The 18,697-nt window shown below is 45.2% G+C and overlaps 1 protein-coding gene and 1 long non-coding RNA gene across 2 annotated transcripts in view; one reads left to right on the top strand and one right to left on the bottom strand.

Annotated features, from left to right (window-relative positions):
• LOC117937069 (dynein heavy chain 9, axonemal-like) overlaps positions 1-18,697 on the top strand; it is a 114,749-nt gene that overhangs the window by 68,887 nt on the left and 27,165 nt on the right. The window contains exons 55-67 of the mRNA XM_034860727.1: positions 2,618-2,698; positions 2,976-3,155; positions 3,678-3,908; positions 5,160-5,354; positions 6,227-6,346; positions 7,916-8,104; positions 8,765-9,000; positions 9,082-9,204; positions 9,987-10,191; positions 15,267-15,431; positions 16,417-16,557; positions 17,697-17,867; positions 18,025-18,147. Of these exons, the coding sequence (XP_034716618.1) occupies positions 2,618-2,698; positions 2,976-3,155; positions 3,678-3,908; positions 5,160-5,354; positions 6,227-6,346; positions 7,916-8,104; positions 8,765-9,000; positions 9,082-9,204; positions 9,987-10,191; positions 15,267-15,431; positions 16,417-16,557; positions 17,697-17,867; positions 18,025-18,147 (2,160 nt within the window). The remainder of the gene's footprint in view (positions 1-2,617; positions 2,699-2,975; positions 3,156-3,677; positions 3,909-5,159; positions 5,355-6,226; positions 6,347-7,915; positions 8,105-8,764; positions 9,001-9,081; positions 9,205-9,986; positions 10,192-15,266; positions 15,432-16,416; positions 16,558-17,696; positions 17,868-18,024; positions 18,148-18,697) is intronic.
• On the bottom strand, positions 12,353-12,785 carry LOC117937070. The gene is made up of 2 exons (XR_004655089.1): positions 12,518-12,785; positions 12,353-12,429 (listed from the first exon to the last, which is right to left on the bottom strand). It is a non-coding gene; the product is annotated as an uncharacterized LOC117937070 (long non-coding RNA).

Here is an 18,697-nt window from a genome sequence, read left to right as displayed (position 1 = left end):
TGTGTGTGTGTGTGTGTGTGTGTGTGTGTGTGTGTGTGTGTGTGTGTGTGTGTGTGTGTGTGTGGATTATGTGTATTCTGTTCACCACAGCACATGCCCACTCACTGTCCCATAAACACTCTCTCACACATGCAGCCTCCTCTCTTGTTGTGACAAAGTATAGTTACTAAAAGCAGAAGCAGTAGTAGTCCTAGTAATACTAGTCTAGGTGTAAGTAGTAATATTATCAGTTATCAGAGTACCAGAGTGCTGTTTAATGGAATCCCTTCAACCAGATCTCTAACCAATCAGTCGCACCCTGACATAATATCACTATAACTGTAGCGTTTGACTGTTTCCCTTCAAACACAGACACACACACGCACACGCACACAGACAGACACACACACACACACACACACACACGCACACACACACAGCAAGATGTCTGTTTGTCTCTTTCTTTATTTGTCTCCATGAGTTCATAACAACCCAGTCACACGGCAGTCACTAAATCGGATCTTTTGCCTCGTGTACACGGACACGATTTTCCTCGGTTTTCGGTGATTTTTTAAACTAACTAAACTATTACTATTGAATTATTCTTTCTTTAATATGTTGCTTACTGAGCGGTAGTTACTATGTCACTTCCTGATGGCCTTCCCGGCGGGTTGTTTCCACGAGGCATAACTTACTGGAAAAACTGAGCAACTTGTCCCACGGTTGCTGGTGACATAATCACTCATTAAATATGTACAGTACATTGAATCAATATTGATGTTAAAGAGTGGTGCTCTGTGTTGCAGCATACTGTAATATTTCACCGGTAATAGGGCAGACATAATAACATAAAATTAAACAAAGGAAACCATGATAACCTCTCTTGAATAAATGCTGATTTATGTAGATTTATAGCTTTAACAGTCCCAACAGAACCGCAAAGAAACTCTCTGCTGCAGCCCCGACCGACAGTGGGGGCAGCCACTAAAGATGCTTCCAATTACAATAAAATACATCGTGCTGAGCATTGTGAAAAAAACAGAAAGATCATGTCGGTGTACACAAATCAATAGCTAAAACCTGTCTCCTTTCCTGCATAAGAAACAGTTGTTCTGATGAACATGTCAGCAGCTTGTGTTCTGCAGTCAGGACCAGAGATGGATTTCGATGTATTGAATATCACCCATGTCTCCCACCAATTAGTTTGCCCCCCCACTCACCATGTTGATGGCTCACTTGGTACTCGTCTAATGTTCGACTGAATCTTTCGCACGGAAACGTCGCAACCCAAAAGGGCCGTCTTCCCTCTGGCCTGATTTTCTGTTTGTTAATTAGCTGAAAGACAAAACGTCTGTTTTATTTCCCCCGTGCAACGCTCTAAAGGAGCTCCGGACGCCACACACACTCCTATCTGTCAGGGAGTTAGGAGCTTTTTGGAACAGCTTTAATTTATCTTTACGACTGACCTTGGTCTGTCTGTGCGTGTGTGTGTGCGCGCGTGTGTGTGTGTGCGTGTGTGTGTGCGTGTGTGTGTGCGTGTGTGTGTGCTTGTGAGTGTGTGTATGTGCGTGTGTGTGTGTGTGTGTGTGTGTGTGTGTATGTGTGGGTGTGTATGCGTGTGTGTGTTTGTGTGTGTGTTTGTGTGTGTGTGTGTGTGTATGTGTGTGTGTGTATGCGTGCGTATGTGTGTGTGTGCGAGTGTGTGCGTGTGTGTGTGTGTGTTTGTGTGTGTGCGTGTATGTATGTGTGTGTGTGTGTATGCGTGCGTGTGTGTGTGTGTGTGTGTGTTTATGTGTGTATGCGTGTTTGTGTGCGTGTGTGTCTCTGTCCTAAAGCGTTTATTTTTTCCAGATATTCTTTCTAGTAACGAATCACATGGTCACAGGGCACATCCATGTTCCGTGTTCAGTGCAGGCCCTTCGTCTTCATTGCTGTTTAGAACTGAGGAGATGTTTAGGTTTCATTGATGCTGCCACCGGGCTCGATCAGTGAGTGTATTACTAATAAGAGTCCAACAACTAAAACAAACGATTTCAAATCCGCCTGAGAGATTCAATTATATGATAGCAATGGATTCATTAGTGGCCATGATATACACACTTATTGCTACATAGATCATTAAATGAGACGACAGTAGATTCTGGTCAGCAGCCCAGCCTGGGCTTTATGTCAGTGCAGGTGTTCTTTCATTCCTCCCATCGGATGTAGACAGTTCAGTTTCATGTTGAAACTGTCCTTTTGTTCCCATGACATAAACTTGATGAGGTTTTAACATTAATATGAGTTCCCTTGGCCTGCCTGACATGAAGAAGAAGGTGACAGCCCAGTGTGATGGCAGTAAAGGATGAGTCATCAAAATATTCTTCTAAAAGAGCAGAATTAGGAAAAATCATAACAAGAAAATGCTAAAGGAAAGTACAAGAACATACTGGTCAACTGGTGGTTCTACACACACAAACAAACACACACACACACACACACACACACACACACATCAAGGACACTTGCACGGACACAAACACACACACACACACACATATATGGAAGTTTGAATTATTTGACTAAGTTCCAGTAAATATGATCTCCAATTGACCTAGATGTGCAGGCCCCTCCCCCTGACCTGTCTGTCCTCTGATAGGTGGATGAGCTCAAGGCCAAGCTGGCTGCTCAGGAAGTGGAACTCAAACACAAGAACGAGGACGCCGACAAGCTGATCCAGGCAAGAACCCGTACTCCTTTTTACACTGCAAAAGATATCATTGTTGAGTATTTTCTCACTTGCAGTACAGTAACGTTAACTACATCTCTATTGGGATGTGTTTGTATCTTCTGTATGCTAACCCATATTTTGTTGCTGCCATTCGAAGTTGGTCAGCATTTCAACTTTTTAGTTGTAGTTCTTCTCTACTCTTCCCAGTTTGGACTGAGCACTTCATGACTTGTAGTTGTGAGAGCTACAGTACGCCCCTGACATTAACCCCGTGTGCTATCCCCAGGTGGTTGGGATAGAAACGGAGAAGGTGTCCAAGGAGAAGGCAGTAGCAGACGAGGAAGAGCAAAAAGTGGCGGCCATTGCTGTGGTGGTCAGCGGCAAACAGAGAGACTGTGAGGAGGACTTAGCCAAGGCTGAACCGGCTCTGCTCGCTGCTCAGGATGCCCTCAACACTCTTAATAAGGTCACTTAGTCTCATATCCCGCCGTGTACTATTGATTTGCTCCATCAGACTCTCCTCTCTTAGTTGTTTTCTCTTTGTTTGATTTAGTTTTCAGCGTTACTGGAATAAGTTCTGTCCACACAGGCCTTGAACTGGAGATTACATTATTGAATCACAGGCTTTAAAATAATGTCTTCTCTATGTTCTGTGGGCATTTGACTTCATCCTCACGTCCCCTGTAGGTTTATGAGCAGCCTCTGGGATTTAAAAAAAACAGCCTGTGTGTTTAAAAGGTGCTCTCTGTTCAAACAAGCAGAAGACACAGTTCAATCTGTGCGTGGAGCTCTCTAAAGATGCCTTAATTAGAAGTCTCTGTTGTCTTCTCAAAGTCAGCACAGGTTCTTCTTCCCTTAGTCTAATCCTATCCTTTATTCTCTCTTATTTCCCCCCAGCAGGCAGCGGAGATATGCAGTTGTTCAAACTCAATTAAATAGTGGTTCTTTCATTTTCCATCCGTTATTCCCTCTATCTTTTCTACCACAGAACAACCTGACAGAGTTAAAGTCGTTCGGCTCTCCGGTGGCGGCAGTGACCAACGTCACAGCGGCCGTCATGGTCCTGTCTGCGCCGGGCGGCAAAGTCCCAAAGGACCGTAGCTGGAAAGCCGCAAAGGTGATGATGGCCAAAGTGGACACGTTCCTGGACTCGCTGATAAACTTCAACAAGGAGAACATCCCAGAGGCATGTCTGAAAGCTATTAGGCCCTACCTGCAGGTGAGCGTCTCAATTAGCCCTGATTCATTAAAGTTAGACGCTAACAGCGCACAGCGTGAACGTTTACCGCTTGGCAAGTTCAACTAATAAGTCAAACATTTAGCAGGGGTGTGACTACCATGACAGTGGCACATTACAGCTGCCAGACGCCCCTTAATAATGTCCCGGTAATTAAGCGGCACATTTAACAGCCACCCTGATTATGAAGTTCAATGGAGCAGATAGAAGGTATGTCACTGCAGCAGAGAGCCAAAATCCACTATGTACGCCACACTGATTCAGTCTCCCACTACCCATGGAGCAGGATTTTGTAAATCCTGTTCATCAAACAAACATCACACTACAAGAAAGATTATTTTGCTCCTTTTGAATCTGACAAAAGTTGAGTAGAGAAACATGACTAAAATCTGGTGAAAGGAAGAAAGTGACACATCCACATCCCAGTGGTGGCTCTCCACCAGGGGGGATGATGAGATGATGTGGTCCATCGGCTTAACCCTGACGCCCACCTTACAGACGAGCAGTCCATGCACTGTACTTCCTGTCGAACCTACTCTTCTTCAAACAATGAAAACGATGTGTTGCTTAGAGGAACAACTAACCTCATCCAAGTCTCATAGCAAGTGCACTGGCACACAGCTGGCTGAGATGGGGCCCCAGGAGCAGAGTGGGGCAACAAAGGCTTTCAAGTTTTTCACACCACTTTTTATTTGCTTATATTAATGAAATATGTATTAATAATAAAAAATAATGTATTCAAGCAAGTCAAAATATGTCAGTGCACTTTCTTTTATAAATTTGAATTCTGGAAAAAGTGGCTGGTAAAATTGGGCATAAAATTCCCCACCCTTTTTAGGACCTGCCAATCAGGACAAAGGCTTAGCGATGCTAACCATGCTAACACTGGGGACATTAAAATAAACCTCAACGGCATCCATATAGCTCAGTTGGTAGAGCGGGACTCCTAGAGGTCACTCCTCAACTCATGCCCGGGTTTGACTTCCCCCCCGCATCTTGCATATGGGGACCCTATAGGAAGTGACACGTGTCACCAATGGAGACTGGGCTCTCCTCCCATTGGCTCACAGAGCTGGGGTCCTTAAATGTGAGCATTACAGTTGGAACATTCTTGAGATTGCATAATAATTTGTATACGGTAGAAGAAATGTTAGAAAGCCAGATTCTGGGTGCCAGTGGAGCGTTTCATTTTAGTTGAACTGTGTATTTGTTCATTTGTTGGATCTTCTCCAGGATCCAGAGTTCCAGCCAGACCTAGTGGCCTCCAAGTCCAACGCGGCGGCCGGCCTGTGCTCCTGGGTTTTAAACATTGTCAAGTTCTACGAGGTTTACTGCGAGGTGGACCCCAAGCGTCAGGCTCTGAGCAAGGCCAACGCAGAGCTGGCTGCTGCACAGGAGAAACTCGCCACCATCAAGAGCAAGATCAATGTAAGCCTTCACATTGGACTGAGGTTCCAGGAAATGAAAGGATCTATTTTAAATGATACTGAGAATATATCTTTCAAGAAAGGGCTTCTTTACACTAAAGAGTAAACTTTAGTTGGTGGGCCGACTTCTGTCCAGAACAGAATGTGGGCCGTCGAATGACTAGCTACATCAACATCTCTATTAAACCCTCAAGATGGGCCGGTCAAAAAGAAATAAAAGATAGATTCAGGATATGATTTCTTTAGGTGACAGTTGACACCCAAGCTCCTCCAGTAGTAGCTGAAACACCAGCTACTGTAAGTGCCATTAAAGCCTTTTACTGTTCATTCATCAAAAACCAAACCCATCGATCTGAAACCCTTATTGATAAAAGCAGCTGTAAATAATTTCTTCCTCACTGGTGTTTGATGTTCAGAACATCAGCCCCAGCAGAGCGCAGCGCTCAGCACGCTGGGTCGGCTGCTCACATCCAACTCTGCTGAGTGAGGACTCCTTCTAATAAGACCCAGCATGACTTGTCGCTGTCGTTCTTCAGCCTCAGTCAGACTGCTGGAGTGGAGAGTGGCTTCAGAGCCAAGGGGAATTAGCAATCCTCAAACTAATCTACTGAACCTGTGTGCCTCTCCACCGATTAATCCTGTTTGTCCTTGTGCTAATTGCTTCCATATGCCAAATAAATCCATAGCAGAGGGAATGATAAGTTGCATCCAACTTTTTCCCAATTTTCTTTCATAGAGAGACTTCTGTGATGTTTGTTCTTTCTCTTTGAGGCTCCTTTATGTCCACAAGTGCCAATGTGTCTCTCTTTGTGTGTGTGAATGTATATGTGTGTGAGTGTGTGTGTGTGTGTGTGTGTGTGTGTGTGTTATCAGCACCTTAATGAGAACCTGGCCAAGCTGACAGCCAAGTTTGAGAAAGCCACTGCAGACAAGCTGAAGTGCCAACAGGAAGCCGAGTCAACCGCACGCACCATTTCCCTGGCCAACCGCCTGGTGAGGGGGCAACAGCGGGGTCACGCACACACACACACACACACACACACAAACTCACTCATTCCCACTTGCTCCTTCCCTCAGACATATATACTGTAGATGGATCCAAACCGGTATTTATAGACCTTTGTATACAGTATATACAGTGTGTGTGTGTGTGTGTGTGAATATATATATAGATGTACTGTATATATATATATATACACACATAATATATAGCCACAAATAGCTTGTTTCTCTCTTTCCTAAATGCACGTGTACAGGTGAAAACCATTATGAATACATTTTTATGAAAAGATAAGGCATTCAGATCAAATTCTAAAGACCACACAGGTCTTCAGAGTCTCAGTCAAATCCAGACCCACTGGGGGTAAGGGGGTGTCACCCTCTCCGTTGGCCACAGATGCAAAAAGCACTCTGAATAAGTTAGAGGTTTCCTTCACTACCAGAGCAATCCAATTGCAAACATATGGTTTTAAGTTCAATATTCAGACATTTCACATGTTAATCCTCAATACCATTCACCAGTCTTCTTCACCATCTGTTGTGCAGTGCAGGGTAAAGCTTGGCTGATATTCAAACCTAAGATGAGATGCTTATTGATCCCACGTTGTTGAAGCAACTCAAGAGTCAAAAAGCAAGGGAGAGGAGGGACTGATTGATAAAAGACAAAGACAAAAAGATAAATAAATAACTGGCTATTTGCACCTGTCAACTTTTCACAGATATTTACACAATTGATAATTGCACAGTGTAGTAATCATACATGTAAGACCCACATGGAAGAAACTAAAATATATAAATATAATTGCACAGTAAAGTCTGCTGAGTTGTCGGTGGTGGTGAGACAACAACATGGTTACAGTATGTTATGTTTGTGTCAAAGAAATAATAAAATTAATTTAGGTACACAGGTAAAATATGATGTCATGCATGGTGTTTTCTAAGGAGCTTTCCTTACACATCCATAGACACAATTCCTAACAGAACTATACACACATACCCCAAAACTATTTTTGTATCTGCTTATTAGTGCAGTTGTTGCTTTCTTAGGTGCGCTTGTTTAAACACACACACACACACGCACACAGATAAATCCTACCACCACCTGCAGTGTGTAAATCACAACAAAAAGATTGTTGACATGGTTAGTATGTTAATCTAAATTATTCAGAGGAAGAGTTGAAAAGGCCTGACAGGAGCAACAAAAGCTCAAAGGTTACTAACATCCCAGCAGACAGTCAACGTGCTGAAGTGTGCAGTGTCGCCGTAATCTACTGTACGATGCGTAGTTCCAGTCTGTGTAAAGTTTGGAAGAGATGGGATTTTACGGTGAACTTTATTGATCCCTGAAGGGAAATAGGATCTCTGCTGCAGTTAAGAGTAGAGGGGATGGTACAAGGGCACAGAGGTGATAAAGAATATGAAAACCTCATGAAAATGGACTTGTGTTTTAGGAGATCTCCTGATATTCACAGGGCTGTCTATCGATGACAGCAGACATGACTTCCTTTAGATCTGATTTGAGAGGAGGAATGGATAATGGAAAACAGCGTCCCTGTGTTTCAGGTGGGGGGTCTAGCATCGGAAAATGTGCGCTGGGCGGAGGCCATAGAAAACTTCAAGAAACAGGGAAGGACTCTTTGTGGAGACGTGCTCCTCATCACCGCCTTCATCTCCTACCTGGGTTACTTTACCAAACGCTACCGCCTCCAGCTCATGGACGACATCTGGAGGCCCTATTTCAGTCAGCTGGAGGTGGGGGCCTTAACCTTAGTCTACATCAGCCACGTTCCACTTCCAGGATCCTGAATGTCCATCCACGTCCCCGTCCTCTGTCTCTGTGTTGGCATTCTAACCTCCGTCCCCGTCCTCTGTCTCTGTGTTGGCATTCTAACCTGCGGCTGATTTCTGAGGACTATGGTTACCTGGTCCTTAGACCTCTGCAGGGTAAATCCAGACAGCTAGCTAGACTATCTGTCCAATCTGAGGACTATGGTTACCTGGTCCTCAGATCTCTGCAGGGTAAATCCAGACAGCTAGCTAGACTATCTGTCCAATCTGAGTTTTCTGTTGACGGCTAAAACTACTTCTGAACGTACACATGTTCCACCAGAACAACTTCCTTCCTGAGGCTATTTAGCAGAGGCACCGTGGCTCTGTCCCGAGCTTAGCCCTGCCCAAGATGATTGTGATTGGTTAATGACAATGAGGGACAGCGGCACCTGAACAATCCGGGAAGTGGAGCGTCGTGGATATAGACTCTAAATATTGTGTATATACCGAATGTTTATATGAATTTGTAAAACTTGCTCAGCATAACCATGTTCCACTCTTCAGACTTAAACACTGTGGTTAAAATGATTACATTATATATAAATTCTGACTTCATGCGTAACCGTCACTACCATCTGTAAGGTTCCCATCCCAGTGACCCCTGACCTGGACCCTCTGACCATGCTGACAGACGGCGCCGACATTGCAGCATGGCAGAACGAGGGGTTGCCCGCTGACAGGATGTCTACTGAGAACGCCACAATTCTCACTTCCTGCCAGCGCTGGCCCCTCATGGTGGACCCCCAGCTGCAAGGCATCAAGTGGATCAAAACCAAATATGGAGAGAACCTACGCGTCATCCGCATCGGACAGAGAGGGTAAGAGGCTTTACGGTGAAATGGGCTCATGGTCATATATTGGAGAAGATGTTGACGGGGCTTCTGCTGTCCTGTCCTCAGCTACCTGGAGGCCGTAGAGAGAGCACTGGCAGCGGGTGATGTGGTTCTGATCGAGAACTTGGAGGAAACATTGGATCCAGTTCTTGGACCTCTGCTGGGCAGAGAAACCATTAAGAAGGGCAGGTAAAGAAGACCTATCGAAACTACTTTACGTCAGTTTTCATTATAGTGTCAGGAGTTTGACAGAAGTTCCGTCAGGAGCCGTTACAGATCCTCTGTTGTCAGGAGTGGATATCTCTGGTCTGGATGTGTCCAGTGATGTAGCTCATACACTTCACAACGCTGGGTCACCCCCTCAGAGGATTTTTCCCTGTAATCAACAGGACTGTAATAGAGACATGAGCAAATATGAACAATTGTTTTTATTGAAAATCTTTTAGATATCACAAAACCATGGATGTATTAGCCTATTGACTGCACAAAACACTCCACAGCTGTAGCCTCTCTCTCTCTCTCTCACTCTCTCTCTCTCTCTTTCTCTCTCTCTTTGTCAGTATACTTTGGCTCAAATGAATATGAGCGGTCATCCAATTATTATGACCTCATCCACATTCTAAAAATAATTCAAAGATTGAGCATTGGCACTGACCATCGAGCCTATTCTTTTCTCTAGCCTACTCCAAACCAACATCTCCCAAAATGCCTTTCACCCGACTCGCGTTCCAAACTCGACACCGCTGTCTTCGGACAAGAAGTCACCTCCTGAGATGGATAATGTTGTCAGACACTTCTAGTTACAATCCGAACAGAACAGACAGAAATCGGGGGTGCACAGTTGCCCCATTAGTTTACCTTGCAGCGCGGTTCTGCAATCTGGCTCAATACTGGACCATTATGAATCTTCACTTCCATTTAGCCATTCTCAATGTTCAGAACACTTCCGGTCCTCGTTTTGTCCTTAACAGGTACATAAAGATCGGAGACAAGGAGTGCGAGTACAACCCCAGTTTCCGCCTGATCCTTCACACCAAGCTGGCCAGCCCTCATTACCAGCCCGAGCTCCAGGCCCAGTGCACCTTGATCAACTTCACCGTGACTAGGGACGGGCTGGAGGACCAGCTGCTGGCCGCCGTGGTCAGCATGGAGAGACCGGACCTGGAGCAGCTCAAGGTGAGGGTGGCACACACACACACATACAGGCATTTAACAGCAAGGAGTGAACCTGAGCCTTCTCTGTCAGGTGTCTATCCAAGAACAAACAAGCATCAACGTTCCGCTGCTAACTTCTCGTTTGTGCAGGCGTAATTAAAAGAAACAATGAGAGGAGTCCGGAGCCTCCAGGAGCCAGGCGGGGCACTCTCGCTCCTCATTAGCGTCTTTGCAGCAACACGTCTGCAAGAAAAACGCTGTCTGCCTGAAACATCACAAGGGGCCGCGGATCCGAGCTCTTTGATTCCAAAGCGATCAGCCGGTGCCTTTGATTAACAGCAAACTGAGTGGATGTGTGATGATTAAAAAACCCTTTTCTGATTCTGGTTATCCCTCACTAAGGGAGACGTGACACTGCACGGCGGTGTGTGCATGTGTGCATGTGTGTTAATGCCCCGTGTGTTCACGTATAACAAGAGTTTTCCATGATTTCTTAAGTTTTCTATGTTCCAATGAGCACTTCTTTTGTGGAACCAAAGGCCTCTGGCAGCGCTGTGGAGCTCTTTCTCTGAGGTCGACCCTGTTTTGTTTAGGCGAGATCTGTAACTGTGAATGTGATTCTCATCATTTTCATTCTCCTCAAACAGTCAGTGAGCCTTAGTGCCCTGCACGGGAAGAGCATTGTTTTCCTCTCCGAGTTTTCAGTGTGGTTTGTCTGTCAGCTGGATTACACAAACACCACTGGTGGAAGGGTGTAGCCTGGGCCGTGGAGGAAGCCACTAGATTTAGGAGCAGTTCTACATCACGGGGCAGATACACAAATCATTTCTTTTTCCTTTTTAACATTGCAATATAGGGCATGCCTTGGTGGAAGTTCCAGTTCTGTATTTTGGTGTCCAGCAGCTCCTGAAGGATTATCTTCTCCATCTGTTAAATGCTCCACTTTATTCACCTGCTCGTCTCTAAGGCTACGTTCGGACAGCCGGCCATGTGACGGTCCGGCAAAAACGCATGTCTCTGTATTCATTTTGAATGGGGGTAGTCCGTTTAGGCCGCGGCAGGGGTTACCGCAAGGGGGATGCGCAAAAAAACCCAACGGGCCTGTGGCAAAAAGTTGAGACTGGCTCGACTTTTAGAGAAACACAAGCCCACGTCACGCTGGGGTGGTCCATCATGCAACTGGAGATCAAACTGGTCGGTGTGTTTTGAGCTGAAGTTTGAGGCGCTGTGAGAAACAGGAAACATCACTGCTTCTATTGCTTAAAGCTATATTTGAACTTGGGGGGGGTGGGGGGGGGGGGTGCTGTGTTTAAGTAGTCTATCACAGTGGTGTTTTGTTGCTGCCTCCAGCTTCTTCAGAAATTAAATATGTCTTCTGACATACAACCACATGCCGAGAATCAAACACCTTCCATGTTCTGGGTGTGTGTCGCGCTAGGTCACGGCAGTTTCCTGCAGCGTCGCTATGACGACCTGCCATGCTCGCCTCACACATGAGGCGGTACTAACTTGCAATGGAGAAAGGAGGACGGGGCACCGCGGCCGGGTCCAGTCAAGCTTGTACTAGCAGTGCGTAAGCGCCATTAGTGAAGCCGGTGCAGACTGAGGCATTATGGGAAAAACTACTGCTGCTGCTAAACCAAAGGCTGTCTTGGCCATGATGTAATTTCTTGATTGAACAGGTCAATAGTTCTGTTCAGGCATGTTGGCCATCCCTTCCCATACAACCTAGTGCGCTAGGCATTGAGAAAACACTTCCTGTAATTACAAGGCATTACTTCCTGTGCAGACAAACAGCTTTCATCAACTGGTTAGTTTGACGTGTCAGCATCTGCAATAATGAAAGGCATGTCATGGATTGTTACGCTGTAGCAGTGACCAATCACCCATAAAGGCAATAATCCATTAATCCTCAATCCCCAAAAATCAAACGACCTTTTGAAACACTGACACTCCCCCACTGGGTCCCACTCAGCCTGCATACTGTTCCATTTATCACCGAGCTCCAGGAGTTGTGTAATTGTGTCTTGATGCTATCCTTTAAATGGAGTTTCTCCTTCTTTATCACTTTGGCGGACTCATTTCTGATCACACACCCACCTCTCTAAAATCCAAGGAGAGGCAGATACGAGACGCTTTAAGCTGGATCCTCCTTCTCAATGTAAATCTCTGTCTTTGTTGAGTGGCCTCTGGACTGTTGATGAGCTGTCGCTGCATGGCCGCTACACCCTGTACAGTGCAGCAACTTCCTGGCATCTGCTGGGAAGTAATGAGCAGCAGATAGTTACACATATATATCCACAGTATGCTGTGAATGTAAATGTTTGAAATTAAGCGGAAAACTTACTTGATCAAAGCTGCAGCTCCTAATGATGCCTGGCGCTCGTCTCCCGGACTATCTGTGCTTTTCATGTTGGCTGTTTGAAATGGGTTAGCGGTGGCGCCACGGTCCCCCAGCAATCAGACAACACATTGACCAACTTCCACTGTTCCTTTAACGTGGGCCTTGTTCGTGTTAGAAGGGAGAGGAAAATCCAAAATCCCTCTCGGTCCAGACAACGTCTGGCTGACAGCGGCGTCTCTGTTAGGTCGCAACGGAAGACGATGTGGGAACTCCTTGATTTACTCTAACACAGTGCTGTTTGCATTTGGATGCTTTTCTGGAGCTGTCCGTGTTTGCGCTGGGCTTCGGTAGGCAGTGCTTCAGTCACACCTGCAGGCTTTCTTCACAGACAAATCAGCATTTTTGATAAACGGAGAGTTATTTAAAGCCTTGTGTCCCCTCAGCAAAATCCAACAGAGAAGTGAAATGTGATTTAATGAAGCTTGTTTAATTAGCATTTCACTGAGATTGGAGGCTAAGGGAGAAAAAAAACAAGATCTGGAACTCACTTATCATTTTAATTAACAGTGAGAGTTGAATGTGGGTGGTGTGTGTGTGTGTGGGGGGGGGGGGGGGGGGGGGGGGGGGGGGGGGGTGGACTCCTGTCAAAACACGGCCTGTAGAATGGAGTGCTGAATGGATTTTGTTGCAGGTAAACAGCCTGGACTGATAAGAATCAGTTAAAACCTGCGTCTATTCTCTGAATGCCTCTGTGCCATTATAGCTTTAATGAGGAAGGCGTTGCTGCTCAGCCGTCAGACGGCGGCGGCTGAAAAAGCCAAAGACGACTAAGGAGCTTAAAATGTCAAGTTGCCTTTTTTGGAGAGGGCGCAGGGGAATCGCTCTACAACCTTTTAGCACAATAACTAGCCCCTCTGCTCCTCCCTCTGCGCATGTGAGTGTGCATGTCTACATCTTGGTGTGTGTAACTTCTTACCCAGACCTTCGGTGTTAATGAGAACTAAAATGCTCCACTTCCCAAATTACCTTAACAGGGCTGCTCTGTGGCACTCAGTAATCATTTATCTAAAAAATGATAGATGCATTACCTCATTTTAATCCCAATTAGAGTGTTCTGCTGACTGGTTAATTGTTTGTTTTTTCCCAAGCAAGGGTAATTGCAAGAACAATGTGCCAGAGGAAAGCTAATCATTAAACCGACTCATTACTGGCTCCAGTTGGGAGTGTTTAAGGGTGGAGAGCAGAAGGTCACAGTTGACTCACACCACTCAGCCCATTATGGGGGTCTCCTCTCGGCTCAGTCCTCCAAATGCCACCAATCACATCAGCTTTTTGCCTGCGCTGTTGGAGCGGAACGTTTCAACTACCGAGTTGGTACTAACGTCAAATTCCGAGATACAAGAGTTAACAAGGCAGAGGCTCGATTAGCTTAACCAGTGGTGTAAAATACTTCTCATCACCACACCAGGAGCTACTGTCTTAAAGAGAGCAATTAAGTAGTGTGATCTCTTAAACTATCTGCTCCCCTGGCGCGATCTGAGCAAAGTATGGCCCTTGTCATGGGAACGCTGTGCCACAGGGAGCCCCCCCCCCACAGTGATTACACGGGGCAGAAACGTTGGCGGCAGAGCCGTATTACCGGCACCTGTTGGGATCATGCCACTCAGAAGCCCTCAGCTATTATCAGTCAGTGACAACACCGGAGCAGTTAAATCTCACAACTGCCCCCCCCCCCCCCCATAATTCCAACCATTCTAAGGTCACAGAGGCTTCTGTTAAGGGAAACTTCAATAAAGCAAAGTCATTATCGAGCAGAAACAAGGAGCTGCAGCAGACTATAATGAAGGACAAAGCAATAAAGAGAAGGAGCCGCGCCCTCGCCGCTTTGTTCTCCCGACGCCTCTCAAACACATCGCTTTGAAAAGGGAAAAGTTTCGTTTTTCAGCCAGAACAAAGACAGGCAAAAACTGTTTGAGTTTTTTAGAGGACGGGGTGCATTAATCCATATGGTGAGCTGTGAGTAAAAGCCATTATGACGGAGCTGTGTGTGTATGCGTGTGTGCGTGTGCGTTTTTGTAGGCTCATAAGTTGACCAGTATCTTCTGGTACTTTACTTTAGCATTTTCAGGTTATGCTTTTTCAAACTGCTTTTGTCACCAATACAGAAGTCAGGCAGAATATCCACACACGCATGCACACACACAATATATATTTATATATATATATATATATATATATATATATATACATATATACATATCATGTGTGTGTGTGTGCATGCGTGTGCGCATATTCTGCCTGAGTTCTGTGTTGGTTCATAATTGAAAACATAGTCTCATACCAGAAGATTTATAGAGTGTGTGTGTGTGTGTGTGTGTGTGTGTGTGTGTGTGTGTGTGTGCATGCTTGCCTATCATCAAAGCTACTTCCCCTCTAGCTGGAATCAACGATGTCATCACATGGAGGAGAGGTGGCTCAGCAGAGGTTTGATGTTTGAGAGAGAAGCCGGCTTATGTCTCCCAGAGCACTCCGTTCATGGCTCGGACAGTCAAAGCAGGGCATATTGATCAGTTCTGCCTTTGACGTGCCCTTCACTATTCATGTCCTCACATTGACCCACACCTCCACATCTCCCACTGGCTCCGATATGAACATGAAGCCAGAAAGGAAGCTGACAACAGGCATAGATCTGAGCAACCCACTGACATGTGCAGTCTCTCTGAAGCTTTTCAGTGTTTTTTGTGTTTCTTAGTCCGACCTGACAAAGCAGCAAAATGGCTTCAAGATCACTCTGAAGACGCTGGAGGACAACCTGCTGTCCCGTTTGTCCTCAGCTTCAGGAAACTTCCTGGGGGACACAGAGTTGGTGGAAAACCTGGAGACGACCAAACGCACTGCTGCCGAGATCGAAGAGAAGGTCCTGTCGATGTTTTTATCTTTGCTACTCTTTAATCTAGTTATTCATTGTCACTCCTCTAGTAACTCTTTAGATTGCAGAGAACATATTTCCATCCATACCAAAACTAATGTATACAGCAGCAGATGAGAATACTTATGTTATTATTATATTGTTATACATTATGTTGTTATATCATATTGTTATTAATGAAAGGGAAGAAGTCGAGTTAGTAACATGCATTAATGGGATGAGGTTGCATACAAATGGAGAGAAGTAGGAAGAATGAGGTGATCAGTGCATCATGGGAAGTCCCCCAGGAAGGGATGGTTCAGGACTCTCCTGAGCCAGCCCTAACTATAAGCTTTAACACAGAGGAAAGTCTTAAACCTACTCTTAAATGTGGAGATGGTATCTGCCTCCTGAACCCAAACTGGAACCTGGTTCCACAGGAGAGGAGCCTGATAGCTGTAAATATATAGGGTACAATAATGTTACTGGGTAACAAGATAGTCCCAGTCCCTGGTGTAATTACACACACACACACACACAGACTAGGCTCCTCTTTAACACAAATATGTTAAGCCCTTGTTGCCTGTACTTCTTCCCTTGTCAGGTACAGTAAGTAGTTGATGGGGAGCCATATATATGCAATAGTTACAGTGTAATCCCTTCTCTCCTCTGGCTTACTTTGTTTCTTTTTCTTTGGTTAGCATGCCAGATTGTTACTTTCTTGCAAGGAGTAGTTGTCTGATGATGTGAGAGTGTTTGCAGATGTTCATCCTTAAGCATAATTGCCCAGAAATTTCCTTATAAAAAATGTCACATAATTGTCGCGTTGGGCGCAGTGTGAGAACATTTGGTCTGGAAGCGTGAAATTGGAACAGCTCCGCCCTTCACTCAAGGTGTTTTATTGGATGGTGCAGCTGAGTGTGTGCATGTCCGAGCACATGCATGCTGCTGTCTGTGAGTGTGACTCCATTGTGTTTCACTATCTTTCCTGTAGGTGAAAGAAGCCAGGGTGACAGAGGCCAAAATCAACGAGGCTCGGGAGCACTACCGCCCAGCAGCAGCGCGGGCTTCCTTATTGTACTTCATAATGAACGACCTCAATAAAATCCACCCCATGTACCAGTTCTCTCTCAAGGTAGCCTGTTTGTTGACATGCCATGTTTCCTCCTCGCCTCACCGGCCCCCAGTGAGACCCCTGTTTACACTCACTTCTCCATTCCCCCCTCTTTATTCCATTTGCTCTCCGTGTTTTATGCTCTTTGCCCCACTTTCATTGTGTTTGTGGCTCCCTAATGTGGTTATGTAGAGCATTATGTCTTTCATATTGTCAGCCAGCGAGCAGTGAGAGGAGGCAGCCTGAGATATGGTTTGCAATCACTCCTGACTCGGCAGGTAGCTGCCCCGGCCCAAGGTATCTCCCAACATAATCCAATGAAAACACACGCAGAGTAAATATGCTTTTGATATTGAGAAGGAAATGTTCTTCACACAATGTAAGAGCGAAGTGTGACAGAAATGACACCAGAGAAGAAGATGATGATAATTATTATTGTTGCGTATCAGTTTACCGTCACTTCCAGTTTTTTAAAGCGTGACAGTTTGACTGGACTTTGATTTTTCATTCTGTTGTGATCATAGACTCAAAGCGGTCTGCTTGAATCTTGTGAAACCTGTTTAGGAACATCCTTATCCTGTAAATCCTCAGGACAGTGTAAACTAAACTGAAGCGTGTCCCCACGTTGCTGAAGGAACATGTCACCCTGTGCAACGGCGTGCTCATTGATAAATAAAAATATCGCTGACTTCGGTCTTTAATGCGATGTGTTGGAAAATCTATTGTATTTGGCCTAGAGCTGCGATGAATTGATTAACCGTCAACTATTCAACTCATCGCATCTACTTTGATCATTTGAGTCATTTTTATGGAAAAAAGGTCAAACTTCTCTGATTCTAACTTGTTAAATGTGAGTATTTTCTAGTTTCTCCTCTGAGACTGTAAACTCAATATATTTGAGTTGAGGACAAAACAAGACATTTGAGGACGTCCTCTTGGGCTTTGGGAACCGCTGATCCACATTTTAGAGACCAAACTACTAAGCCATTCATCCAGAACATAATCGCCAGTAATTATGGGATCTGATTTCTAATGAAAGGCTGACATGAGCCAGATATTGGTTAATGTTGTTTGAGCATTGGTTTCTGTTTGGTCCACCCTGCATTGTTCCATTGCTGCTGGTAAGCCTTTCACATGATGTACCTGTCCTGCGTCCCCAGGCGTTCAGTGTGGTCTTCCAGAAAGCAGTTCTGAAGGCGGAGCCGGACGAGGTTCTGAAGCAGCGGGTCTCCAACCTAATTGACAGCATCACGTCCTCAGTGTTCCAGTACACCACCAGAGGCCTGTTTGAGTGTGACAAGCTCACGTACATTGCTCAGCTGGCCTTCCAGGTAGGAAGGGAAGCTTTCATCTTCTGCATGGTTTAGTGTGTTCAATCCTTTGCTCCGGAGACCAGTGGCCCTGTTTGGATGTAATCAAGTGGAAAGGAAATGGGATTTGTGCTGGAAATATTACAAATCAAAGTCCTTCCTGTTTGTTGTGTCCCAGATCCTTCTGATGAATAAAGACATAGATCCTGCAGAGCTGGACTTCCTCCTGAGATACCCTGTCCAACCAAGTGTGATTTCACCAGTGGATTTCTTATCCAACTTCTCCTGGGGAGGGGTCAAGGTACAGACTGAATTCTTTCTGCTACTCCAATCTAAACTGTGGAATGCAAAGGCCTAGCTCCCACGTGTTCTCAGTGTGTGCCTAGAGCAGACGTACAGCTTGGCTGAAACAATCAGCTGGTTCTCTGAATAGTCAGTTGACACAATTAGGCTTCAAGGTCTTTGAAGCTTGTATGAATCTTTTGTGGTCATTAATTAAGGAAAATGCTGACATTAATTCTTTTGACCTAACAATTAGTCAATTAATCACAAAGATAACAAGCAGATTAATGAAAGTAACCGTTAGCTAACCAAATTGAGCATCTTCACAAGAACATAGTCTATAACGACATTTCATCGCCGGATGTCCCTCAGTTTCATTTGGATGTCCGTCTCCTTCCTCTTTCTTTGTGTCTCCGGTGGAATTCTGAGGACTATGGTTACCTGGTCTTCAGATCACTGCAGGTTAAATCCAGACAGCTAGCTAGACTATATGTCCAATCTGAGGACTATGGTTACCTGGTCCTGAGATCTCTGCAGGGTAAATCCAGACAGCTAGCTAGACTATCTGT

This window comes from Etheostoma cragini, chromosome 21 (genome assembly GCF_013103735.1).
Source record: "Etheostoma cragini isolate CJK2018 chromosome 21, CSU_Ecrag_1.0, whole genome shotgun sequence".
NCBI lineage: Eukaryota > Metazoa > Chordata > Actinopteri > Perciformes > Percidae > Etheostoma > Etheostoma cragini.
The sequence above is the reverse complement of the archived record's forward strand: the minus strand, read 5'-3'. Positions and strand labels throughout refer to the sequence as shown.